At 37.3% G+C, this 27,773-nt stretch overlaps 1 protein-coding gene across 5 annotated transcripts in view; it reads left to right on the forward strand.

The window, feature by feature from the left end:
• Window positions 1-27,773, forward strand: part of ASPH (aspartate beta-hydroxylase) — a 213,079-nt gene that overhangs the window by 95,577 nt on the left and 89,729 nt on the right. For all 5 annotated transcript variants that reach the window (XM_081265760.1, XM_081265761.1, XM_081265762.1 and 2 more), the window contains one exon: window positions 1,741-1,782. In XM_081265760.1, the coding sequence (XP_081121886.1) occupies window positions 1,741-1,782 (42 nt within the window). The remainder of the gene's footprint in view (window positions 1-1,740; window positions 1,783-27,773) is intronic.

The raw sequence follows: 27,773 nt of genomic DNA on the forward strand, positions 1-27,773 counted from the left end.
TACAAAAGTACCTGGCAGATACTAGGTGCTCAGTTCATATGTACTAAATAAGTGATATTATAAGGTCTAATTCAGCTATTTAACTTTGTGGCCAGGAAGTTATAGTTAATAAGATCAGATGTTCTAGAATATTCAGCAGAGACCTATAAGCCTCCCCCCCCCTTTAAAAAAATATCCTGCATACTTCTTGCCATACTGCCCAGAAATTATGTGCAGTCAACTTTATAAAATCTATTATATAGATTTCGTAAAAGTTAAGACTTACACTTTCCTCTCCAATTCTTTTTCACAAAAGGCACAGAGTGGCAGAGTGGGAAGAATATGATTCTTAGGAGTTATTTAAACCACTGGCCTTTATAACTTTAGAATCTAATTTCTCAGGCTAAACTTTCTCCTTTGCATGAAGATTTATCCCCTGCAGGAGATGGGGATATACAAGTCATGATGTTCTTAGTGCTAACCCTGGCACCTAGATTGCAAAGTTAGTTCCCTTTCTTCCTCTTATCTCAGGTCTCAAAGGAACCAAAATATTTAACCTATGAAAAGGCCTTCCCTGCATCAAAGCCTGCCTTAGATTTATTTTTAACCTCCTCACATTGAAATGTCTTAGGGAAATAAGTGTGAAAAACTCAGGACTGGCAAATTGAATGATCCATGTCAGCATACCCTGACATCGTCCCTGATTGCACCACACATTCTCTCATCTACTGCGGAGAGAGGACAGAGTCTATGCTTTTTGTCAGTCTCCCAAACTCTTCCTCATCCCCCCGTATATATATGTACACATGTATCTAATAGTATCCAAAGGTAACCTAAGTGCCAACTGGAACCGTAATCAACAGATCTACCTTGACAATTAAATAGATCCAATCTAGTTGATTTTCTTTGTTTATTTACTTAGAAAGAAAGGATCTAGTTAATTTTCATTCTGTATCTATAGCAGGTTTACTGTAGCCTGGTACCTATAACTTGTAGACTTGTTATAAAGTTATAGGTAAAGTAATGATATTATAAACACATGGTCAGTTCATTGGCTGTTGTTTTCCATGGGAGGGGTGGGTATTCTTTGATTAGTCCTTGTGGGTTTCTCAGCATTCAATAGCCCCATTTGTGAGAGAGACACTAAGTGTAATTAACTTGATCTGAGGCTGCCAGAGATGGCTCCTTATGTTCATCTCAGGTTTCTCAGCAAGGAAGCTCAAGGCACACACTCAGGGTTCAGCACGGGCACAGCCACATCACTGGATCATCTGAAGTGCTTAGCATAGAGAGACCAATATTCCAGGTAGTGGGACATGCTGCATTCTTTTAAAGCACATGGTGTCATTATAAAAACAGTCTTATTGTTTTAGGAGTCAATGAACATATTTAAGAAGCTTTGCAGATGGCTTGCCTTCATCCAAGTTTGCTTTTATCCATAGAGATGCTTAGAATTGGTGGACATCACTCATGTTAACTCTCGCAGATGAGGAACCCTTAGCCTGGAATCTGATTCCTTGCTACGGTTCAGTGACTTTTATAAGTAATTCAAGCAAGCCCAGATCTTGATATTTTGTAATGGATTACAAGTGCAAAGAACTCAGGATTTAGGAAAATTGAATCATAGGCCCAGAAATATTTTGCTTAAATTATGTTTATTGAAATTCATTAAAATGGCCTTCATTAAAATATTCTCCTGTATTTTGAGGTATTGGATGGTGACTTGCAAAGTAATTACTTTGTTTTGTCTTTAATTTTCAGAAACAAATAGAAAAACAGATGATCAAGAACAAAAACAAAAAGGTGAGATTGTCAAACAGCCTTTAAAATATACACAGAAATACCATTGGAGAATAACAACAATTTTATTTCATATCTCTAGCTAAAAATATATGCTACTGGTTTCATTCTTTCAATGACTTTATCAATAAACATTTATTAATATTGTATGTAAACATTAAGAGCTAAGGCTCAGAGAAAGATTGCCTGGGTTCCACTCCTAGTTTTGCTATTGGTATATGTGTCTTTGTAAGAATTGCTTAAACTTTCTCCCTCGGTTTCCTCTTCCAGAAAGCTGTTTTTATGATTAAATGAAAGGAAAGCAATTAAATGAAAATAGGTACACATTTCCTAAAGCAATGTTAGGCATAGGGAAAGCACTTAGAAAAATTAAATATTATTTATTTTTAATTTGTTCACAACTGTGCTAGGTATATGGGATCCAAAGATTACTAGAACATAATATCTTTTCAAGGAACTAAATTGTTGAAAAGAGACACACTAAAGTTACAGCCATGCTAAAAAAATTACCTCTGCCTTCCAAAAGTCTATTACAAAGGCATCCTAATAACGTTTAATAACTCAATAATTTTAAGTTCAACTTTCACAGAGGTTTCTGAACTTATTCAGAATGAAGAACTATATTTAACATTAAAAGAATTATATGACTGGTCACAGAATAGTGGTTACGCTTTTAGCATGGGCTGAATAACAAAATCTTTTATGATTATATATATTTATAATTTCAGGAATATCTTTACTTTAGAATGATGAAAGCAGCAGCTGTGTTTGAAATTGTAGAACATATGTACATGGTGAACTACTGTTGACCACTGGCTGTGATGTCCTAGCTCACAGGTTGAAGAGAAGGCATCAAGTTTGTGCAGATTTTTCTGACTAGTTGTTTTTCAGTTTATTTCAAAGTAATACAAGGTTGTAGTTTTACATGTTAAGGTTTAAATACAAAACAGTAGTCCTTAGCCTACTGCTCCCTGTTGCTGAGTCTTGCTCACCAATTTTCTTTTAGCGCTTTCTAGCAATTCCCTGTGTATTTCTAAATATCCTAATAATTCTGCAGTCTTCTCTTCTGTATTGGAAACTGTTGATTGTTTCATAGGTGACTCGGATATCTCCAACATAATACTCTCACATGCTCTCTCCTGCCTTTCTGCCCATCTTTCAATATATCCATGACCTAACTATAATCAATAGACAAATGCTGAGGAGAAAATCATAAAGAAGAAAGGAGTATATCAGCAACCCTTGTTGGAGTTAATCACTTCCTCAACTGCAAACACTCCCCTTTCTTGTCTTGTCAGACATTCTCCTAGTTTTCTTCTGTTCTTTCTACTGACTTCTTCCTGGTCTCTTTGAATGGATGTTTCTTATCTCCCTGGCCTTTAAACACTGGAGGACCCTGGACTCAGTCCTCAGGTTGATTCTCTATCTATATGCACTCCCTCATTATCTCATCCAATCCTTGGATTTAAATATTATGTATGCCAAAGAATATTCTATATTTAAATATTCTATATGCCACAGCCTAGGGCTCTTCCCCTGACTCCAAACTGTATGTCCAGCTGTCCAGCTGTTGTCTCCCTGATGATCTCAACTTCCGGCCTAATAATGACTTCAAACTCTGGTGTGAAACTGAACTCAGGATCTTCCTTCCTTAAAACGTATTTCTCCTGTGACCCTTCTCTTTCAGGCCTCTCTGTCATCCATTAGCACATCCCAGCAGCCTTCTCTTCAGGGTACCTTGAGAATCCAACTCCTCCCTGCCACCTTTACCTGCTACCACCAGGTCCAAGCCATGACCCTCTTCTCCATGGGTTATTCTAGATGTCTCCTAACTGCTTTTCCAGCTTCCAGTCTTGTACCTCTGTCTTATTTTTCAATACAGTAGCCAGAATGATCCTTTTTAACCTATCTCTTGCTGTGTGGCCCAGATCCTTCTGGTATATTCTTATCTTCTTCATAGTGAAAACAGAGCCCTCTGCCATGATACAGAAAGCCTCACACAATCTTTCTCTACTTTTCTTTCTGCTGGTTTCCCTCCAACCTCCAATCCTGTGACTCTCAATGCTTTGGACCCTCCACTGCACTTACACTGGTTTCCATGCCATGGATACACAGAACCAAGGCCTGTGCACTGACTGCCCTCTCCAGGCTGGATGTTCTTCCCCCAGATGTCCACATGGCTTGCTCCTGCAGTCTCTCCTCAGCTGTGAAACCCCCAACCCTGATCTTATTTAGATTGCAACCCCCTTGTGTTCCACATCCTTGCTTTATGTTCTCCGTTGCACTTTTACCATGGGATAGAATAGGTAGTTTAATTCTTTGCTGTTGTCTGAATCCTCCACTGGAACAAAGATTCCAGGAAGAACATCTGTGTTGGTTTTGCTTACTGCTGCATCCCCTGGACCTAGTACAAGCTTGCATACAGTAGGCACTCAGTAAATATGTATTGAATGACCTTCTATTGTTTTTTAATTAATAAGTATTAATATTAAAAGATATTCAAGGCTTTATTAAACCCAAAGTGTAAGAGTAAGAGCCAGAGCCCAGTTGAAACTAGAAGGATTACAAGATCTCCTGTGACTTCATATGGCAAGCGCAAGGGACACATGGAATCATTGTACCTACACCATTTGGAACACAGAGCTAACAGGGAAAAGAAAATCATCATTTTAAAATTCTTTAACCTTTGATTTCTTCATCTAGGGATGAGGATAATGATTCGTATGCCTTGTAGGGGATGTGTCATAGCAGAATGATAAGAAGAAAACATTATTTGTAAATAATAAATGCTATCTGCTACAATGAGAGTTGTTCAAATTCAACCACTATTATTACCCAAATACCTGGTCTTCAGATTGCTTTAGTTAATAATACTGAATTGATAGAGTTGGACATATAACAAAGTTGTACCAATTTTATAATTTAGCTAAGATGAGACTTTTTGAAACTCCGCATCTATTATAATTATAAAAGCAAAGGTATTTTTAGTCCCAAAAGTAAGAAACATAAAGGAGAGATTTTTTAAAAATTGGATAAGTCTAGCTTTATGAAGCAATTGCTGATATGATCTACATGACTCAGTCTGCCTGTGACCAAGGGAACATCCCTCACATGGCTCCAAGACCACTGATGTGGTAGACTGAGGCCACACTCCAGAATCAAGTTCACCAGAGTCTCCCTCCTCGGAAGCCCACATTCCAAAATGATCTTACAGTTATATTCAATTACATATGATCTAAATAACTCAATTTCAGTGACTTAAAAGGAGTTTATTTTTTACTCACATTCATAACCTGGAACCAAATCATGAGGGACTCAGTTCCTGTCTTGCCATTCTATCATCCTTCGTTCATAACCTCATGTTCCAAAAGGACTGTTATTGTGCAAGCCATTAGAGCTTCTATAACTGAGATAGGTTCAACCACCATATGTTAGGAACATGGCTACTTTTTGATGCTAAAAACGTCACTAGGACATCAGAATATATATATTTAAAAAGTCTATCCATTCATCATTCAGAGAAAAAAAAATCATTGCTTTCTCCTTTTAAATTTCTGCCTGCCTACTGTATGCCAGGTTCTCTAGTCAGGAGGGATAGTTGGGACTAAGACAAGCATCTCTCTTTCAGGGAGCTCCCAGTAGGAAGGTCAGCTGGGCACCTGGGACTGAAGCTGTGTTTACTGTTTTGAGGAAACATAGCCGGAGAGTATGCTGGAGGGAGCTTTCTCAAGGGAGGGTCTCTGAGTAGGTTAGCAGTACCATCCAGACAACTGTGCAAAGACTAAGAGCACTGTGGTAGAGAAGAGTCTGCAAAAGTTTTTAGGAGAGAAAGAAGGTCCTAAGAAGCTGGGGTACCCTAAACAAGCCGAAGTTCATGGTGTGCAGTTAACAGACATTTTTCTTCATGTATGGGATGCCATCCCAGGCATGCATCTGTGCCAACCAGAGCCCTTTCTCATTAACATATTGACTGGATAACTTCTAGGAGGCTGACCAAATGCACTCATAGAAAAACAGGAAGAGGAGAGGGGGGATCGTGGGCCAGGTTTTTTGCAGACACACAAGGACCCTCACACTGCCTTGTGTACCCTGTGCACAGGTTGGGCCTTCAGAGTTCTGATCCTAAAGAGTATTTTCCAGAGGAGCTGGGAGCTGAAGTCTCTGATCCTGCAGGCGTTATAGTGCACAGCTCCGCCTGACCACTTTATCCTCCCATCCCTTAAAATTGTCCACTTAGGTCAGTACCAACCAAAAATGTTTGTAACTGAAATATTCTATGAAGAGTAAAATGCGCAGGTATAGTCAGAATTTTTTTTAAAAAAAATAATGAATCAGTGCTACCACCTCTCCATTGAAAATCCTGCTTGAGTAAATCGTCACGTTTGGGAATCCCGTATACTATTTTACTCAAATGGATTCATATGTTGCTCTTAACTAGAAGGAAGTAGAGGAAGGGACATTTTCCATTTGGGGACTTGGTAGTAAAAAAATAAATAACATGCTTCAATAGCTACACTTCAGTTTCATAATAACACAAATTGAGATTTTTTTTAAAGGACAATTATAAATTTGTCTCAGGATGAAATGAATTATCAGGTTGAGTTATTTTCTACCTATATTGTGTCCCCTCAAGAATATTGATGAGGAACTACTAATGAGATTGGGAAGACATAGTTTTTACTTAGAATTAATAATTATATATGATTACTTTCTTTTAGGGAGTCAAATTTTGTCTACTTTGGTGCAGTCAAAAGATTGAAATAGGGCTTATTCCAAAACAGGTCCTCTTTGGGGGATGCCTGATTCTTAAGTTGAATCAAACGATTTATATCTTTTTAAAATACAATTGCTATATCAATTTTTCCCCACTGGATGTCATCTTTCCCCATATATTCCATATTCCACAGCTTCAAAATGTGAATGTGAACTACAAAGCAATGCAATGCAAAGATGGTTTATTAGATGTCAAATTCCAGCATTTGTTTTTATTTGTCCATTTTTCAATACATATTCAGGACTTATTCTGTGCCAGGTACTGTTTTAGGCCATGGGGCTGCCAGACTAATAAAACAAAGCCCCAGTTCTCATGGAACAGGTTAAGTACCCCGAATCTAAAATCCTTGGGATCAGAAGTATTGTGGATTTGGTATTTCTTAATATTTTGGAATATTTGCATATACATACTTAGGGATGGGACTCAAATCTAAACTTAAAGTTCATGTATGTTTCATACACACCTTTCACTCATATAGTATGAAGGAATTTTATACAGGATTGGTAATATTTTTGTGTTTGAAACCAAAATTTTCATGATGTGGAATTTTCCACTTGTGGAAAGAGTTATGGATTTTGGAACATTTTGGGTTTTGGATTGTTAGATTAGGAATGCTCAGTCTGTACTTACATTTTAGTGTGATTAGGGATGTGGAGATGCAGTTTAAAACAAATAGATTCTAACAGGCAATGATAGATGTGAAAAGGAATACAAGAAAAGAACAGAGAATGGAAGTGGGCAATTTTGCTGTATGTGTGGCCCTTTGGTGATATTTAATTAGAGATTTGAAGAGTCCACGGAGTGAGCTCTCTTTTCCCACATGGGAGAAAATAGTCCAGGGGTTGAAGAGGATGTTCATAGTTCCTGAGAATGTGTGCTTAGCATGTTTGAGAATGTGTGCTTAGCATGTTTGAGAATGTGTGCTTAGCATGTTTGAGGGTTAGCAAGCAGCTGATTTCTGGTGAACAATGTGTGAGGGAAGATGTAGGAATGGCTGATTTCCAAGAGGTTGAGGGTCCACATCACAAAGGACTTTGAGGGCCATAATGAGGAATGTTATATTATCTCCAATATGATGGGAAGCCACTGGGAGATTCTGAGCAGATTAATAGGATCTGCTTTATGTTTTAAAAGGCTTGTTCTGGCTATAATGATGCAAGATTCGAAGCTGGGAGCTCACTAGGACACTATTGCAATAGTCTAGAGGAGGATTGATGTTGATTAGGATTAGGATGTAGGGTAGAGGTGGTGAGTGGAGTCTGTGTGTGTGTGTGTGTGTGTGTGTGTGTGTGTGTGTGTTTGGATAAAATGCATTTGTATATGAACTTTTTCTGTAATTTTCATTTTGATTTGGGGTACTATTCAGTATCCCATTATAATGTTCATTACAACTAAGGATACACTTAAGCAATACCTATGGTGATTGTCTTTTGAAAGGAATGTAAAACTTTCAATGCCCCAACAGAACACCAGGTGGTGCTAGAAAACAAGTTACATTGACAGGAGCAGAATCACATTTGCAATGCAACTGCTACATCATTTCACAGAAATGAAAAGTTTTGTGGCAATTGTGTACAATGAATCAAAATGCATTCTTCTGTTATATATACCCAATTAAAATTAATTAATTAATTAATTAAAAAAAGAAGAGGCTGAGCTGGCTATAATATAGCCAGTCAGCGTGGTACAACTAGGACCTTATATGGATAGATCTTAAGTTTTCTGTATCATAAGAAAACTAAAGATAGGACCAACATGAGTAATAATGAAGTCTCATTCTGAAGTTTTTCTATTTTTTGAAAAATTATATCTCCTGACAAATTTTTCCTGTGATTCTTAAAACTGTGCATGACCCATTTGAACAAAGCTGTTCTCCATTACCCTTAAACTCCTTACACAGCACAGAGCATCTCAGGATATAGTTCCAGCTGTGCCTTTCCCCTGTTCAAAATGCTCTTCCTTCTCTCTCTCCTTCCCTTTTATTTAGAAAATTCCTAATCCTTAGAACCAAGCTTAGAAGTTACCTCTTCCGGGAAGCCTTCCGTCTTCGACCCAACCTGGAGATACACTTCTCCTTTGTGTCCCTAGTATACACTGTTCTTCAAATTTTTAGCATGAATTTTGAGGTTTCCCCTTAATTTTTAGGCAATAAGCTTCTTAAGGATCAAAACCACAACTAACTGTCTCCTTTTGTATTAAACACAGTGGTCAGAATTCTCCAGAGAAATGAATCCAGTAGGATGTGTGGGGGTATTTGCAGAGAGCTACATATAGATGTCAAAGTCATCGATATAAATAGATAGAAATATTATGCACAGTACTCTGTTATACTCGAAACCTACCCATTTAGATGTTCATCTCACCAAAATATATAGCAACATCTAGACACGTTTGACCAAATATCTGCATACTCTGACCTAGTTGAGGTGACACATAGAATTAATCATGACACCTGTCTAGGGACACTTTAACATAGATGAGTAAAATCGTGAATAATTCTTTTCCCTTTAGTTGCTTCTTCATGGAGTGGCAGTAAGATACTAAATGGTGGGCAGAAAGAGTTTACAAACAGAAAAATCAAAGTATAATTGAACTTTTAGTGTCCAGATCGTACTTACTACATTTTTGGATATTTTCCTGTGGAATCTCATTTAATCTATACCCTTAAATCTTGTGTTAGCATTTTCCAGCCACTATTTCTTAAAGTGTTGTTTTCTTTTTTCTACTTGCTTATTTCTGGGGCTCCAGCTACATGGATATTGAACTGCTTGATAATGTCCCACTGGTCTCCAAATCTTGGTTTTTTATTTTAATTTTTTTTCAAATTTTTGTTGTCATTCTTTTCTTTTCCCCCAGCTGGACTACATAATTTTATTGTTGTATTTTCAAGGCCACCAGTTCTAATTTCAAATCTGCCATAGGGCTTATCTAATAATGTTTTCATTTTAGCTACTATTCTTGATGGCTCTAGATTTCCAGTTATTTCTTTTTTTTTTTAAAGTTTCTTTTTCACTATTGAGATTTCCTATCTGTTCACTCATGAACACCATGTTTTTCTTTAATTCTTTGTATTTATTTATAATCACTGATTGGAAAAAGTTTACATCAGTACCAACATCTGGGAGTGCTGTGAGACAGTTTCTATTGACTTCTACTTTTTCTGATTGTGAGTCAGGAGATTCCCATTTCTTTGCACCCCTAGTTATTTTTGTTTGAAACCTAGATTTGCTAAAAACTAGATGTGTGTGTGTAATATGCAACTCTAGAATTTGTTTTGTTCCAAGGATTATTGGTCATAGTAAGCAATTCACATGTCTGAACTCAAGCTGAAAACCCTGTCTCCCCTGAAGTAGAAAGCAGCTCTTTGTCAGGTTTTTGGTTTCTAATTATTATTTTTACAGTTTAACTTACTTGGAAGGAGGATAGGAGTGAAAGTCCATTGTCTGTAGAGTTTACTGGTCTGACAAAGATTGGGGCAGAATTCATACTCAGCCCTTGCTCATGGTATTTCTCCTTGCTTCTAATATTCACCATCTAAATTTCCAGTTGCTCTGCAGCCCCTTGTTCTTCCTTCTTAAACCCCAAGGCAGTAGGACTTTTATGTTTTGCTGCCAAGACTGTATGTGTACTAGGAAATTTGCTCACATGTGAGACATAACAAAACTGTAAATTTCACCAGAAGTAGTTCTGTCTGGAGTTGATTCTCATAGTAGCCAGTCTCCAAGAAGGTCCCCAGTAATTCTTTCCTTTTGGTATTTGTGCCTCTGGGCAATCCTCTCTCCATTGAATATGGCTGACCTGGGTGACCAGTATTATAGAGATGGCAGAGTGTGGCTTCCTAGGATAGGTGAGAAAAGATGTTGCAGCCTTCATCTTGCTATTCTTTGAATCATGTGCTCTGGGGTAAACCAGCCATCAAGTCATATATGAGCAGCCAGGTTCATGTAGCAAGAAACTTGTATAAGATAATGAATGTTTAAGGGTTGCTGCCAGTTGCTAAGTTTGGTGGTGATTCATTTTGCAGTCTCATATAGCTAATCCATCGCCTCAAGTCTCTACCTGCTTTTATTCCAGGCTCCCTGGGGGCTGCCCATGGAAGTGAAAAGTCACCACTCAGTCAGGGATTTGGGAAGAATTTACTCTCAGATTATGTATCTTAGCTCTTCTGTGTCTCTCTTGCTTTTAACATTTCTCTTTTAAGTTTCAACCTATCCTCCTGCTCAGAATTCTGTCATCTGCTCTCTTCAGTAGGCAGGTCCACAGTTTTCCACTGACTTTAGGCAGTGGGGGAGCACCCCCATGCAACTAAAGCCACAGCCTCACTATTCTTACCTCAAGTAGAAACAGTCTTTCAAGGATAAGCACTTCAAGTGTCTGCCTGTCTTCAGTAATACATCTTCATGTAGCTGTTTTAGTGTCTTAGTGATATTTCATTGATTTAATGAAATGCTACTACAAATACTCTCTGAACTAGAAAAGCTTAGCATCTCAAATTTATAAGCCCTTCTGGAATCCCTGACTCTGAGCTGCATATTTATAATTTTTGCTCATTTTTTTCTGGAACTATTGAACTGTGTGTTTTTTTTTTCCTTCTTGTTGATTTTAGGATTTTCATTGTATTATTGATACTTAGTCCCTCATTTTGGGTTTTTTTTGGGGGGGGGTATAGAAGGGATTGAACTCAGGGGCACTCAGCCACTGAGCCACATATCCAGTCCTATTTTGCATTTTATTATTTAAAGACAGGGTCTCAATGAATTCCTTAGCACCCTTGCTGAGGTCCATTGCCAAGTAGGAATGACGCATCGAAATTTCCTTGCCAGCGCACCCCATGTTAATTGTGGTAGTGCTGGCATATCTTTGCTGATGGTGTCACCAGTGATGCAATTTTTCCAAAGGAGCCGTCAATTGGCTTGGTGTCGTGGCATTTCTGTATCCTCCTCCCTTCTACTAGTGATGGTCTAAAATTTGGGGGCCAACAGAGGTGAGGCAAAGAACCTCACCCCCCCACACTGGCACCAAGGCTAAATTTGGGGGCCAACAGAGGTGAGGCAAGAACCTCACCCCCCCACTGGTGCATAGGCCTATCCACAAGTATGGCTGTATGCTGGATCGGTAGTCAGTGACGGGTATGATCCAATTGCAGTGGTATCAACCTAAGACAGGAGGCTGACGCCTAGAGGTCAGTTTTTCCCATGACGGGTAAGAACCATATGTTGAATTGGACAACCTACCAGGCACGGTCCTTAAGCCACATTGCTTGTTGTTTAATTAATCAGAAGGGGGGAGATGCTGAGGGCCATTGCCAAGTAGGAATGATGCATCAAAATTTCCTTGCCAGCATACCCCATGTTGCTTAGAGGAAGGACTCGTGGAAATGGACTTGCCTTGGACATTCGCTGTGACATTGCATGTATGTTTGAGAAAGGTGACCCTGCTCAAGGACCAGGGTGGATCCAGGTTTAGGATGTATCCTGCAGGTTTTAGGAAGTATCCCACTCCTTGGGTTTAGGGCGTTCCCGGTTTAGGACAATTTGGGTTTAGGGCGTTCCCAGTTTAGGACAATCTGGGTTTAGGGCAGTTCCAGGTTTAAGGTTATTCCTGCTGGGAATAGGGCGTATCCTGCTGCCTGAGTTCCCGTTGAGTTCTCGTGGAATTCAGAAGTATTTTGGCATTCTAAGCCTGGTGGAGTACGTGAATTTTGCCCAGAACTTGGATTTCCCCAGAACGTGTGTAGAGGCCGGTGTGAGTTCGGGAATAAAGAATTGCTGTTTGAATCTACAAAGCTGTGAGTGGCTCGTGATCTTGTGCCCAGCCAGACTGCGGCACACCCTACTATTGCTGAAGCTGGCTTTGAACTCACGATCCTCCTGCCTCAGCCTCCCGAGTCTCTGGGATTACAGGCATGCACCAGCGCCCGGCCCTTCATTGGCTTTTGATATTGGGAACATATCATCTTAGTGATTTATTTATTACCTCCTCGTGTATAATGTCTTACAGATTCATAATGGTTGGAATAAGTAAGTGCATGAATGAATATGTGTTGGAACCAGGTCCAACCTTATCTCCTGGTTATCTTATATTTTTCTATTTTGAAGTCACAAAATATGTACAAAATATGCATTGAACAGACTTGATTCAGATGGCTTGGGAGCTTGGGAAGGGCCAAGTGTGATCCTTCCCTCAATGAATTTACTCATTCATCTCATTGAGACAAGGACTGTAGTACCTGGCTATGAAGACACCTGTCATGAAGTTGCAACCATTCAGTCTTTGTATTTCTTTTCCATTGATGCATGTGGGCTCCATGAAGTCATCACTGCCTAGAATATAATTACTGCTTGGTGATTATAATTAGAATTTTGTCTTTTAGCTGCCCATTGGACAGACTTCAACTCCTTGTCTTAGCGGTCCTAAAACACTAGGTGTTCCTCATTATTGGTACTAACAACCCACCTACATGTTGTGGTACCAGCTGGCGGTTCAGTTCAGGCCACACCATGATGCCTTAGTAATTTCCCCCTATTGTAGAAGAGCAATGTAGCAATAGCACATTTAAACTAACTCAGGGAAAAGCTTTGAAAAGCCAGTCCCCCTCCCACCCTTGCAGCTGTGAAAAGAGGTTATGAGATAACTGCTGTTGAAGATTTATTATAGTCATTACATTCAACGGCTACAGTAGTTTTAGTGGTTCCTAAAATATACCAGCAGTTATTGTCTGATTACTTCTACAGATAAGTTAATTATAGGAGATTTCTGACTCTTATACAAGTCTGATTTAGAGAGAAGTTTAATTACAGCAATTTCAGTGATTCTAAATAAGCTCAGCATATATTACCAGTCTCAGCAAGTATAGTAGAGGTTTTTAGCTGTGTTGAAATACACATTTGCTTTGTTTTTATTTTTCGTTTCATGATTTTCACCGTACTGTAGGACATGTGATAGATAATTCAGGACACCTGTTTCCGCCAGAGTGAATCTTCAGTCAAACACACCACAGGACGATAATAGCAAATTCTTTGTTATCATTAAAATCCCATTCTAATGCTTCCCATTGAGCACTCCACATTTTACAAAGCTAATTTGTGTAATGATTGTGACAGTGTGAGCAGGAAAACAAACTAGTTTTCTTAAAGGAAAAAAAAAATCAGATATGAGTGTATTTTTATTAAACTTTTGTTGTCATTCTTTTCTTTTCCCCGGCTCGACTACATAATTTTATTGTTGTTAGGATCTTAATTTTTTTTAATTGATAGGAAGTCAGGCAGCATCTTTAAATCAGGATAATCCTTATTTGTGTTTATTCATACCCTGGCAATATGTGAATAAAGATTAATATATTAGAAGCATCTGCCCAAACTTATTTAAAAATAAACTTGTAAAAAAAATGTGTCATAAGAAGACAGAGCTAGGGCTGGGGTTGTAGCTCAGTGGTAGAGCACTTTACCTTGCATGCGTGAGGCACTGGGTTCGATCCTCAGCACTGTATAAAAATAAATGAATAAAAGACATTGTGTCCATCTACAACTAAAAAATATACATTAAAAAAAGAAGACAGTGCTATGGGTTGTTGAATATATTTATTTAAACAGTACCCTAAATTGGAGAGGGTATTAATTTGAGGAATACACTACTGAAAATTACTTTCATTTGAGGTCTATAGAGCTCTTCCCCCAGAATTTTTTCACCCTTGTGGTATAATGGTAGATTTTACTGGCATTTGCACCAGTAATTCTATCATCTGCTTATATATTTTCACTTAAAAATGAGGTATGTTTTGACAATGGAAAGTACAGTGCAGTTTCACTTTCTATGGTTTTAGTTACTTGTGGTCATCTCCTGTCTCCAATAGAGAAATACCTATGGGAAGGTCAACAGTAGCCTAGCGCCATGTCATAGTGCCTGCAAGAGTCTCTTCATGCAGACATTGTATCATCTCCTGTCATCACAAGAAGGGAGAATGGGATACAGTACTGTAAGAAAAAGAGAATCTATATGCACACAACATTGATTACAGTATGTTGTTATACTTGTAAGGTTTTATTATTGGTTATTGTTCATCTCTGACTTTGCTTAATTTTTAAATTAATCTTATCATAGGCATGTATGTATAGGAAAGAATATAGCATATATGAGGTTCTATCTGTGGTATCAGGCATCCCCTGGGGGTCTTGGAATATATTCTCCTCAGTTAAGGGGGATGATTTTATTGGTAATAGTGAAAATAAATCAAGTCTTCAGTTTCAGTTTGGGCTATTTTACTACATTCTGCCTGAATGGGGAGCCAGTCTACTACCTTTCCTTAGCACTGTGGAATTTTAGTCACCTTTCCTTTTTGCTAGAATACTCTTTCTTCTTCTCCTTTGTCTATTTAGATCCTTGAGTCCACTTTTCTGTGGTCCACAGTCTATCTCACCTGTGGGCTTTCAACTTGATCTGGTTCATTGCTAAACCTTGCAAACATAAATCAAGACTAAGAGAATAAGTGTAACAAATTCTCCATTGCCTCGGGCACATGTTTACACTTCGGTATTAAAGAACATTGTTTCTATCAATGATATTTTCAGAGGTCCAGCTTTTCCTTATATCAGTAGTAAGGATTGCACAGATACCAGCAGATTTGGGGAGAAAGGTGACTCTTTGCTGATGCTGCAAACATGTGCTTGGGAAGGACAGTAACTGCCCTTGGCCTTTGGCTAGGAGAGACCCAATTCCACTTCCACTTCTGAGCTGCAAGTCGCCCCAAGTTGCCACCTCTCCCATGCACCCATGATGCACCCTATCCGCCTTGCTGCCTCCCAGCCAGGGGTAGAAATTCATCTTTGGGATTTTTGTTGCTTAACTATTTGAGGTCACTAATTTAATGTTCATCTGTGGTTTCAGGCAATCCCTGGGGGGGGTCTTGGAATATATTCTCCCCAGTTAAGGGGGACAATTTTATTAGTAATAGTGAAAATAAATCAAGTCTTCAGTTTCAGTTTGGGTGATTTTACCACATTCCACCTGCATGGGGAGCCAGTCTACTAGTTGTGACAAAGTTAGAGATGAACAATAACCAATAATAAAACCTTACAAGTATAACAACATACTATAACTACTATTGTGTAGGTTATACAATATCTGAAGACCCAGAACAAAGCCCTTGATGAAGAAATATTCCTATATGGGATAAAAATGTTTTGGGGAAAACACAATCCTAAAATAAAAAGCATGTGCCTTCTACTTTACTGCTCTAACTTTTGCCTTCTCCTCAAAGGGACTGGATGCAAGGCTGTACCCAGAAGGTGCTCAGCATTTACTGAGTCACGGGTATCTACCCATTCTTGGGTTGCCATGGAGAAATTTTTTTTTCTTTTGTAAAACAATGAGAAAACATCACTGAAGTGGTTAAAGGCATCTGTTTTGTGGCACTTCTCCCAACATATTCACTATTAGATACTTTAGCCACTTAAGGCAAACATATGGCAACTTATATTGTAAATTCTAAATTCACTTCAAATCATGTATACAGTTGTTCAGTTGATTATGGTAGAATCAGAGAACGCTGTGATTTTTGCCCTTTGAGTTAAATTTTTTTTTAAGAAGCCAGAATGTGTGGATGAAGGGAATAAGAATAGGGATTTTATATATATATCTATCTCTTTGTATATACATATATCCTACTATATTTATTATATATATACACATGTATATACACACGTATTTATATATGTGTGTGTGTATATATACATATTTATGTGTATATATATGTGTGTGTGTGTGTGTATATATATATATATATATATATATATATATATGTATGTGTGTGTGTGTATCTCCTTACACATTTTTTTTACAGGGGTTTCACTTGTTCTGGGTGAAAGGATAAGCTCTCTCCCCATCTCTTGGAACTTTGGCCAACCTTTGTGTGTTGACCCTTCTTAAAGAATGGAAATGGGTACTGAATAAAGGAGATAAGAGCTTCTAGCTCAGGGGGGTGATGCATTAATTTAACAAACATTTGGGCACCTTTTTTGTGCCTATCTCTATGGGGTGCTCTAAAAACAAACCAAAAAACTACAGTATAAGGAGGCAGAGGTTATGAACATCCTTGGGAACATCAAAGAGGGAAGAGTCCACTGCTAGGGAGGTGGTGTGGTCAGAAAGCTGCTAAAGTCCTCCTGAACGGATGACATTTGAACTGCCTCTGGTAGTAAGCCAGGGTGCTGTCCATGGAGTAGCTCTGTGAATTCAGATACTGAATGATTTTTAGTGAAAGGGATGATGATAGATTGATATAGAAAAAAGACCCTAGGTGTTTCTGCACATAGCAGCCCCACCCTTCTTCAAAAGGGCAGCATTTCTAGGGTATTATGGACAATGCTCATTATAAAGCAGGTCACATTAGTTGGAATCCTGTCTTGAAACTTGATACCATGACTTTTTTGGGGAAATTATCATAATTTACTTTTTTTAAAGAGAGAATTTTTTAATATTTATTTTTTAGTTTTCGGTGGACACAACATCTTTATTTTATTTTTTATGTGGTGCTGAGGATCAAACCCAGCGCCCCGCGCATGCTAGGCGAGCTCGCTACCGCTTGAGCCACATCCCCAGCCCATAATTTACTTTTAAAAAAAAAAAATCAGTGACTTTCTGTACTTTGATTCTTCAAAACTACTTTGAAAAGTACCTCAATGGTGGCTTCTGTTTTTTTCCCATTTCTGTTTCACTTTGTGGGAATTTAATTAGTGTCTACTTCTAGGACTCTCTATATTATTTATCTGGAACCTTCAGGCTAATTAACTACCATGATTATAATATTAACTTGGTTCAAGTTGTGAGAAGTACGCTTAAAACTAAATTTGAAATAAAGGTGCACAAAATCTCTTTATACAGCATGATGCCTTTAATTGATACTCTCTTTACATAAAAGCCAAGGTTTGATAAAGTTGTGTTTCAGGTAATAACCTTGATTTTTATGCTTCATTGAAATTTGGCTCCTCTCCCCCAAGGATCACCAACTTCTTTGTGCATTTATACCATCATATTGGTGATGTTATTACTAATGTCATTTAGCTAGTCACAGGGTGGAAGCAGCATTAATTGCAAATTATAGCTTCAACATAAAACCAATGAACTTGGGTGAGCTTTTAATTTTGCTGCCTTGTCACTTTGATTCATACTGCATCTTGCTTTTTAACTGCTGCCACGAACCCCGTGTGCATTTCTCTGCAGTATATTTTTTCATGGTACTTTCAGACAGTCACTAGAGTCAAGCAGTACAGGACCCAGCAGGGTATGTGTTGTTGTGCCATTAATTGCCTACCTCTGTGCCTTGTGTGGAAGAAGGCCAGAGGCAGATTGTCTTTTACCCCCTGAGAAGTATGATAATAGCTTGACAATGAGCTTCCTGAAGAATTTCTCTGTGATTATAAAACACATGTGAAGAGACTTGGTTGAAAGGAAGAGAAAAATGAGGAGTATCTTTAAATTGCCTTTTGGATTAATACTATCAAACACTTGGTGCATGGGCACTAGTGTGATGGAAATACTCATGTGATGTTTCCACTCTTGTTCAGGTATCAAGATCAAGTTTTAAGTCTTATCTGTTTTGTTTTTAGATTCAAGCATGTGGCCAAATGTGACATTTGGAGATTGGTGCCCTTATTTACATTTTATTTAGAGTTATAAAACTGCCTTTCACTCTATGTCAGCCTTTAAAGTAGCCATTATTATTATTATTACTATTATTATTATATTTTTTTATCCATGAACATTTTCCTCCAAAGCATTTAAATTACTCTTGTTAGTGTTACTCAACACTAGAAAATTGTTGGAGTGTAATAGAAAGTGTCCTTGACCAGAGTTTTCGTCTCAGTTCTATCAATTCTTAATTGCACTTTGATCTTGGACACATCTCTGGGCCTTGCAGAGTTTTTCTTTCTCCTTGTATAAAATGGGAGCTAATTCTTCTTGCACTCCTACAGTTTTTCTGCACATTGCATGACCATACTGGTTTGTCACTGGGGTCATGCTATATAGATATGATCAACTAGCATTGTTACTTCCTCTCCAGTGATTGTCTTATATAAAATGCCATGTTATCCCCAAATCCATATGCAGGAAGAGAATAGTACTGTTCATTTGTGTATGCTCCTCTTCCAAGAGCCTCTTGATGAATGTGATCAGCATTATCCACATGACATCCCAGTGTTCATAATGTCTTAATTGCAAGAGAAGATGCTGTATCCCCAGGGATGTTTCTCTAGGAAGTGTTTACGTGTGGAAAGTGAACATCCACAAGCTGAAAGAGGTGTGAGGATATTGGGGAGTTGTTTGAGGCATGCTTTTCATGGCATCTCATTAAAGAGTAAGTTTAAGTTTTCTTTCTACCTTGGGTGTTAAATCTTTATTAACACTGGAATTTGAAAACAGCTAGCAAAAAAAAAAAAAAAAAAAAAAAGGAAAATGCTTAAGGGATTTATTGTAAGACTCAATAGTGCCATTATTTTCCATGTGTGCTTTAAATTGCTGGAGTAAAATAATGTATTCAGCAAGGAAGCAAGTTCCTGCTTCCTCCCATGAGTCTCCTTGATTGTGCAATTGGTATCTCATTCTTTAATTAAACTCGTCCAAAGATAGGATCAGCTAAAGTGTTTACTGTATAAATAGTTTTCATTCCCAGTGTGCAAGCTTAAAACCATGGTAAAAAAGAGTTTGCCATCTGTTAAAAACCAAAACATGTGGTGTGCTGTTGCATAAAAATAAACCACACATTATTCATAAAAAGGATCACAACACATATCATATCCTTGGGACTGACAATAATGTGTGATGTTTTGGAATGTCACCACCTTCTCTCCTTGTGACAGTATGTTCTGTAATGCATTATGTTAAACAACATGATCATCTATAAACATCATAAAACTAAAGCCTATATTTTTGTCCAAGTGAAATAGCTTTATTTCAGTGTGAAAATTTTACTGATAAGAAATGGCAATTTTTCATTTTTTCTTTAATATGTTCAATTGTAATTATTCCTAAGAGTTTTATTTTCAAATCTTTCTTCTTCCCTAAAATTTAACCACCTAGTTAAGCCAGGAATTTCACTATTCCTCTCTCCCCGTGCTGTCGTTCTCTAGACCTTGTCCTCTGCTTGTGTGTTAGAACCACAGTCTCTTCCCACTTCTAGTTTTTGTCCTTTTGCTAATACGAACCTACTCTGAGTGAATCTTCCTGGAACAGGTTGTTAATGGTCATTCATTGAAGCCAGTAGTGATACCACATTTTCTGCAGAGCAGTCTAACTTCCTCAGCTTATTCTTCAAGAAACCCCCAAATCTGTTTTCAAGCCACCTATGTCGTAGCCTTGACTCTCACTGTCCTTGTCCTGGCACCTTGGGTCTCCACCAAAATTATCACAAATTTCTAAACTTACCTCCTTTTTCTTTCTACCTCTACTCTCGTTCCTTCATAATATTTTTCCCTGCCTCGCATCTGAAATTATATATATACTTTTAGGCTCAGATTAAACATCAGGTTCTTCCTAAATTCTTACCCTTTTGTTCCTAGTTAAAAGTTAACATTCATCTTTTTGTGTTCCCAAAGCACTTTGTAATTTTCATTTTGCCTGAATTTTCATCCTTTTATTTCAGTCTTAACTTGCTCCCCCAAATCACCACTTTCTAGCATCTGGAGTACTTGAGGATGGGAATTATATTCAGTTCATCTTTTTGTCCCCTATACTAACTAAGTGACACTCAATAAATATTTGAGGCACTCAATAAATATGTGCCAAAATGGTCACTCATTATGGTCACTCATTATGGTCACTCATTAAAGCCAACAGTGATATCACATTGTCTGGAAAGTCAAGCATGTACTGGCTTTAATGAGGTCATAATGTCATTAATTTTGCTGTAGAGAATCTATAATTACAAAATTAATGCAGAGAAGAAATTTAAATTACCAGGTAAGGAAATATTATCATATTCTACATTAGATTTTTTATATATAACAGTAGCTATGGATACCCTAAAATGTTTTTGATACTCTGCTGCTCAGTGATTCTTTGTGGATGATTAATTTCTCACAGAATTATGTGGGAAGTTCTGACTTATTTGTTTCAGGCAAAACCAATTGCAATCTTTGAACCTCATTTAGATACCACTTCAGATTAACAAACCTAAAATCTAAGTTCTTAACCACAGAAAAATAAATTGTGACTATCCAGTGAAAGTATTCACCTTTGATTTTAGAGTTGTTCTTAATTTTGTTTTTAGTGATGAGAATAGTGATGGTGGTTGCATTTTTATGTTTATTATAATAGTTTTATTGAGGTATAGTTAAACATACATAAGTGTTACCTAAGGAATACAATTTGATTAGTCTTGACATGTATGAAATCATGAAATTCTCATCACAATCAAGAAAACAAGCATCTTCAATGATACCAAAGTTTTCCTCTCCCACCCCCCAATAAGCTGTCCTACACTTCATCCCATAGGTACGTACACAAACCCAGGCAGCACTGCTCCTCCTCAGGTCCATAAACACTGCCTTATTCTTCCCAGATGTTTGTGTAAGTGGAATTACACTGTATGCACTCCCCTCTTATTTTTGTTTTTTTGGCCTGGCTTCTTTCAATCAGCAATTATTTTGAGATTTATTCATGTTATAGTACATAGTAGTAGTTTCCTTTTATTGACAGGTAGTATCCATTCTATTGATATAATACACTTTATTTATCCTTTTGTTTATTTATGGACATAAGGGTCGTTTCCATTTTTTTTGGCATTTACAAAGAAATCGGTTATGAACATTCATGTATAAGTCATTGTGTACCAACATGTTTCATTTCCCTGGGAATATGTGGGTATAAAATGGCTGGATAATATGTCTGAGTATTGTATGAGACAGATTGATTTGGGATCAGGGTTTCAGTCTACGGTTGGCTGGCTCCATTGCTCTGGGCCTGTGGTGAAACAGAACATCATAGCGGCTGCAATGGAGAAAAGCTTCTCAGCTTATGGCAATCAGGAAACAGAAAAAGAGAGGAAGAGGCTGAAGAAAAGATAAACACTTCTAAGGCATGTCCCCAGTGACCTCTCTTTCCTCTAAGCAGGACCCATCTCCTAGTCGTACATTCATCTTTTAGTGAATTAATCCAGTGAGGAGGTCAGGGTCCTCGTGATCCAATTATTTCACAAAAGCGCCACCTCTGGACACATGGCACAGAGACTTTCCACATCCAAACCGTAATGTGTGTCAAACTTATTAAGACATTTTCAAAAGTTTTTCCAAAGTGGATGTATTATTAAATTTTATATTTTTACTGGCAACATATAGGTGTTCCAGTCCTCCTAATCCTTACCAACAATTGGTATGGTCAATATTTTTTTTTTTTTTAAAGAGAGAGTGAGAGAGGAGAGAGAGAGAGAGAGAGAGAGAGAGAATTTTTAATATTTTTATTTTTTAGTTCTCGGCGGACACAACATCTTTGTTGGTATGTGGTGCTGAGGATCGAACCCAGGCCGCACGCACGCCAGGCGAGCGCGCTACCGCTTGAGCCACATCCCCAGCCCAATGGTCAATATTTTTAATTTTAGTCATTCTAATGGGTATGAAATGGTATTTCCTTTTGATTTTAATTTGCATTACTTTAATAACCAGTGATTTTAAGCATCTTTTTGTGAATTTGTTTCTTATTCTGTCTCTCCTTTGGTGAAGTGTGTGTTCAAATCTTGCCCACTTTTTTCATGAGTTGCCTTTTTATTCTTGAGTTTGGAGAATTCTTTTTACCTGATTTTTGAAGACATTAATCTGATACTGTAAATATTTTCTCCAAGTCTCTAAATTATCTTTTCATTTTCTGTAGGGTGGCTTTGGAAGACCTGTTTCATTATGAGAAAGTCTAAATGATGAATTGATTCTTATATAGATCATGCTCTTAGAATCATATCAAAGAGATACTTGCCTAAACTCAGGTCAGAAAGATTTTTTTTTTCTCTTGATTTTTTTTCTAGAAGTCTTATAATTTTGGGTTCTACATTTAGGTCTGTGTTTTAATTTAAGTCAGTTTTTTTTTATTTTTATTTTTTTGGTTTTTTTTTTGATAGCAAAGGTATGAAAAACCATTTATTTGATATATATATATATATATATATATATATATATATATATATATATATATATATAAAATGCCATTATAATGGCATTATAATGCCATTGTCCCAGCAGCATTTACTGAACAGGCTATTTATTCTTTTACCACTGAATTGCCTTTGAACATTGGTTGAAAATCAGTTGTCCGAGTATGTATGAGTATACTTTTGTTTTAGCTTTTTCATTGCTGTGACTAAAGTACCCCCCCAACACCAGCACAATTATAGAGGAGGCAGAATTTATTTGAGGGCTCATGGTTTCTGGGGTCTTCGCCCATTCCTCAGGGCTTGAGGCGAGGCTGAACATCATGGTAGGAGAGGGTGGCCGAGGAATGCTGCTCACATCACGGTGACCATGAGGCAAAGAGAATGAGACCTCACTCACCAGAAGCAAATATATACCCAAAGCCATGCCCCAATTCCCACCTCCTCCAGCCACACCCTACCACTTCAGTTACCACTCAGTTAAACCCTATCAGGGGATTAAATCACTGATTAGATTAAGACTCTCACAACCCAATCATTTCTCCTCTGAACCTTCTTTCGTTGTTTCACATGCAAGCTTTTCGGAGACACCTCGCATCCAAACCATAACAACTTCTAAACTCTTCTTTTCAGTCCTGTTGACCCATTTTTCTATCTCCACACAAATACCACTGTGCTTTATAAGACATCTTGAAACCAGGGAATGTTAGTTTTGCCATTTTATTGTTTTTCATGGTTGTTTGGGCTATGTTAGAGGCCCCTTACATTCCATATGAATTTAAGAATCAGTTTGTCAATTTTTACAGATACAAAAAGTCTGCTGTCACTTTGACTGTAATTGAACAAGGAAAATTTATGTATTTGGTAAGAATCGACCACCTTTACTGTGCCAAGACTTCTAATCCATGAGTATTCTGAGTCTCTCCATCTAGTTAGGTCTTTTGAAATTTCTCTCATCAGTGTGTTATGGTCATCAGTGTGTTAGCCCCCCCGTCTCCTCCTGACCAGTGGGAGAAGCGGGGAAAGCATGCCCCCACCAGGAGGAGCCAAGAAGGGTAAAGGTCGACTGGCGTCCCTCACCCAGCCCTCCTACACCGGAGGACAATCAGAGGGCTCCAGGGAAAGGAGTGGAAGCAGGATCTCATTTATTGAGGAAGTACACACAACTTATATACTGCACCAGAGCCAATCAGGATAGAGGTCAGAGGGGTAGAGTGAGTTCACGAGCTGTCCATGAGGGCAGAAGAGTCCTGGACCTATCCTGGAGGTGATCCACCTTTTCTGTCACCGCCCACAGCACCTCATCCTGGCTGATTGCCAGGAGCCATCCCAGCCACATGTGTGGCCCCAAGACTGTAGCAAGTCATGCCCTACAGTGGTTTTCCATGTGTAGGTCTTTTGTGACTTTTGTTGGAATTATCCATAAGCACATCCGATTTTGGATCCTATTGTAAGTGGCATTACTCTGTAATTTTAACCACTTTCTAATTTTTCATCTTAATTTGTTATTACTAGTAAAAAAGAAAAAAAGTGCATTCATTTATCTTGTATCCTGAAAACTTTTTTTAATTAATTAATTATTTTTTTATTAGTTACACATGACAGTACAATGATCTTGACAATTCATACATTTGAATCAAATGGAGTATAATTTCTCATTTTTCTGATTGTACAGGTTACAGAATTCTGATTGTACAGGTTGCACAACTGCAACCTTGATAAACTATTTTCAAGTTGTTTTTTATAGAACCTATACAATTTTATACAAATATTTTCATGTTATCTATGTCTACCACGCGGCCTGCGCAGTGGTTTCATTAATGAGGTTCTAGGCATTAAGTTAGTTAGAAGAGATTAAAATAAAACACACAGACAGTACCTTATTTTACATTGCTAGGTCCAAGACGGCTCGCCTCCCTGGTTCCCGCCTCTAGCCGCCCAGCAGGGCAGCGAGGATTACTCTGGGCTAGCAGGAGAGAGAGAGAGCGAACACGCCGGGGAGTAGCCTTTTATTTGGGGGACAAGAGATTCAGGGGAGAATTCCATCCAATGAAGGTTGAGGGGGGGCTGCACTCCAAGGTCAGGGTCAGTGATTGGGTCTCCGGGGTCAGTGGTCACGCACACCCCCACACGGATGGGCTCTCTCATCAGGAAAGGGTCGGGAAAGCTCCGACACAGCCAGAGCGCCTCAGGCCCTTAACGGGAGTCACCCAATCACGTGTCAGAATGGCTCCCCACATCTATGAATAAAGGCAGTTTTATTCCTCCTTTCCAACTGGGATGCTTTATTATTTCTTTATCCTTCCCGGTTCATTGTCTAGAGCAAGTGCAATGATGAAAGGAAGTTTTAAGAGTGGGCATCTTGGTCTTATCCCTGATCCTGGGTATTTGGGGGAAGTTTAATCTTCACCGTTCAGTTTCTGTTAGGTCCAGATTTTTCATAGATGCTCTTTATTGGATTGAGAAAGTTTATTTCTATAACTCTAAAAGTTTTTATTAGAAATGGCTTTTGGATTTAGACAAAGGCTCTTCTGTATCTAATGAAATGACCTTGTGGTTTTAATTTTTATTGTGCTAGTATAAATCACATTAATGGATTTTCAAATGTTAGACCAACATTTAAAATGAGTTTTAACATTTCTGGATTAAACCTCAAGATAAATTATTTTCTATATATGTTGTTGAATTTGACTTGCTAAAATTTTATTTAGAACATTTTTACATCTATGTTTAAAACTATGTTGAAGCATAGTTTTTATATAATGTCTTTGCCTGGTTTGGGTCTCATAATAAATGCTGACTCAATAGAATGAGTTGAGAAAAAATTCTTCCTCTTTTAGAATTTATGTCTTCTTTCTTCTTTTGGTATAATTCAATAGTGAAGATGACTGGACCTAGGAGTTCCTTTGTGGGAACATTTTTAATGACAAATTCAATCTCTTTAATTGATTTAGGATATTCAGGTTATTTGTTTCTTCTTGAGTAATCTTTTGTAGGTTTTATCTTTCAAGGATTGTGTTCATTTCATTTAATTTATTAAGTTAATTGGCAGAACATTGTTTATAACATTCCCTTATTATCATCTTAATAATGATAGAATTTGTAATAATAGCCCCTTATTCATTCCTGATGTTTTCTCTCACTTTTTCTTAATCATCCTGGGGATGTTTTATCAATTTTATTTGTCTTCCCTCAATATCAGTTTTAATTTTATTGACTTTATTATTTTTCTGCTTTGAAGGTTATCTCTATCTGCTCTCATTTTCATGATTTCCTTGCTTCTCCTAGGTTCAATCTCCTCTTCTCTCTTCTGTTCTCCTCCTCCTCCTCCTCCAGCTAAAAGCTTGCAATATTCTGTGTGCACTTGCAAGGTGTGTTTTTGTTTGGGGGGTTAGTATCCTAGAAATGTCAATTAGGTCAAGGTGCTTCAAACTGTTCTTCAAATCTTCTGTATTCTTGTTGAATTATTCTGTACTTACTCTGTCAATTACTAAATGAGGAGAATTATCAAATTCCCTGATGGATTTAAATATTTTGGTTTTTTTAAATAATTCTTTCAGTTTTGATTCATATATTTTGAAACTTTTCTACTAGATGAGTGAACATTTCAGTTATTGTTATCTTTGCAAACAGTTTCCTTTTTTGTTTTGAAATAACTTTCTTTTGTCACAGATAATATTCTTTGACCTGAAATCTGTTTTGAAATTCACATTGGCACTGTAGGTTTGGGATTTTTTTTTTTTTTTGATTGTTTGGGTTTTTTTAGACCAATAAACAAATTTTCATCCATTTGCTTTTACTTGTGTCTTTGTATTCAAGGAGTATTTTTTGTAGTCAACATTCAGTTGTACTTTGCTGTTTTCTACAAGCTGAGATTCTTTGCCATTTAATTGGTATTTAATTGGGGTGTTCACATTTAATGTGTTTATTGATATGATAGGTTTATCATCTTGCTGTATATTTTCTTTTGGTCACAACTTTCCTTTGTTCCATGTTTCTTCTTTCTCCTCCTTGCTTTGGATTAATTTAATAATATTTAGTATGCCATTTTATCTTCTGGGTGACATTTTTCGTTATCACCTTTGTATACTTTAGTGATTTCTTTAGGTATTTGGTATATATATCTAACTTATCACAATTTACCTTCAAATTATATTATACCTTTCACATATATTATATAAAACCTACCATTAGACTACATTTATGCTATTATTATCCCACATTTTACTTTTATGTATGATCTAAAGCCCATACTACATTGTTATTATTTTTGTTCAAAAATTAATTTGTTGCTGGGTGCTTTGGCATGCACCTATAATCTCAGCTGCTCAGGAGGCAGAGGCAGGAGGATTACAAGTTCCAATCCAGTCTAAACAATATAGCAAGACCCTGTCTTAAAACAAATAAACAAAAACACAACTTGTTTTAAATGATTATCTTTTAACTATAAAAAATTTAAAGAGATTTAAATACTAAGAGAGAAAGCATGTGTTTCTCTATGTATCTTCCATTTCTAGTTCTTCATTTGTTTTATACTCACATTCCCATCTGATACCATCTCCCACCTAAAGAACGTCCTTTAACATTTTTATTTATTCATTTATTTTCATTTTATTTATTTTTTTTGTAGGAAAAATCCACTTTTGATAAGTTCTTTCAGCTTTGCTGTATTTAAAAACACTTCATTTTTCCCTTTTTTTTGAGATATTTTTGCTGGGTATAGAATTCTCTGCTGCCAGTACTATTATAATGTACTTTAAATATGTTGCTCTACTCTTCTCCCTTTCATTTTTTTCTGGTGAGATATTTGCTACTATCTTTACCTTTGTTCCTTGAATGGGACAAACCTGTTTTATTACTCTTAGGATTCTCTTTTTATCACTGGTTTGATAAATTTATTCCTATTTCTTAGAGTTCACTGATTTTCAATTGCTGATATACAGTTTCTTGCAAAATATTATTTCATATATTGGTTGGAAAGATTTAGAAATTTGATTTCATTTTTAAATATCAATCTTAGTATTTGAATATATATCCCATTCTGTCATGTCATTTTTTACTACATCTATTTCAGAAAGGCAATGGCTTGGT

The sequence above is a fragment of the Spermophilus citellus genome (assembly GCF_964194105.1).
Source record: "Spermophilus citellus genome assembly, chromosome: 14".
NCBI lineage: Eukaryota > Metazoa > Chordata > Mammalia > Rodentia > Sciuridae > Spermophilus > Spermophilus citellus.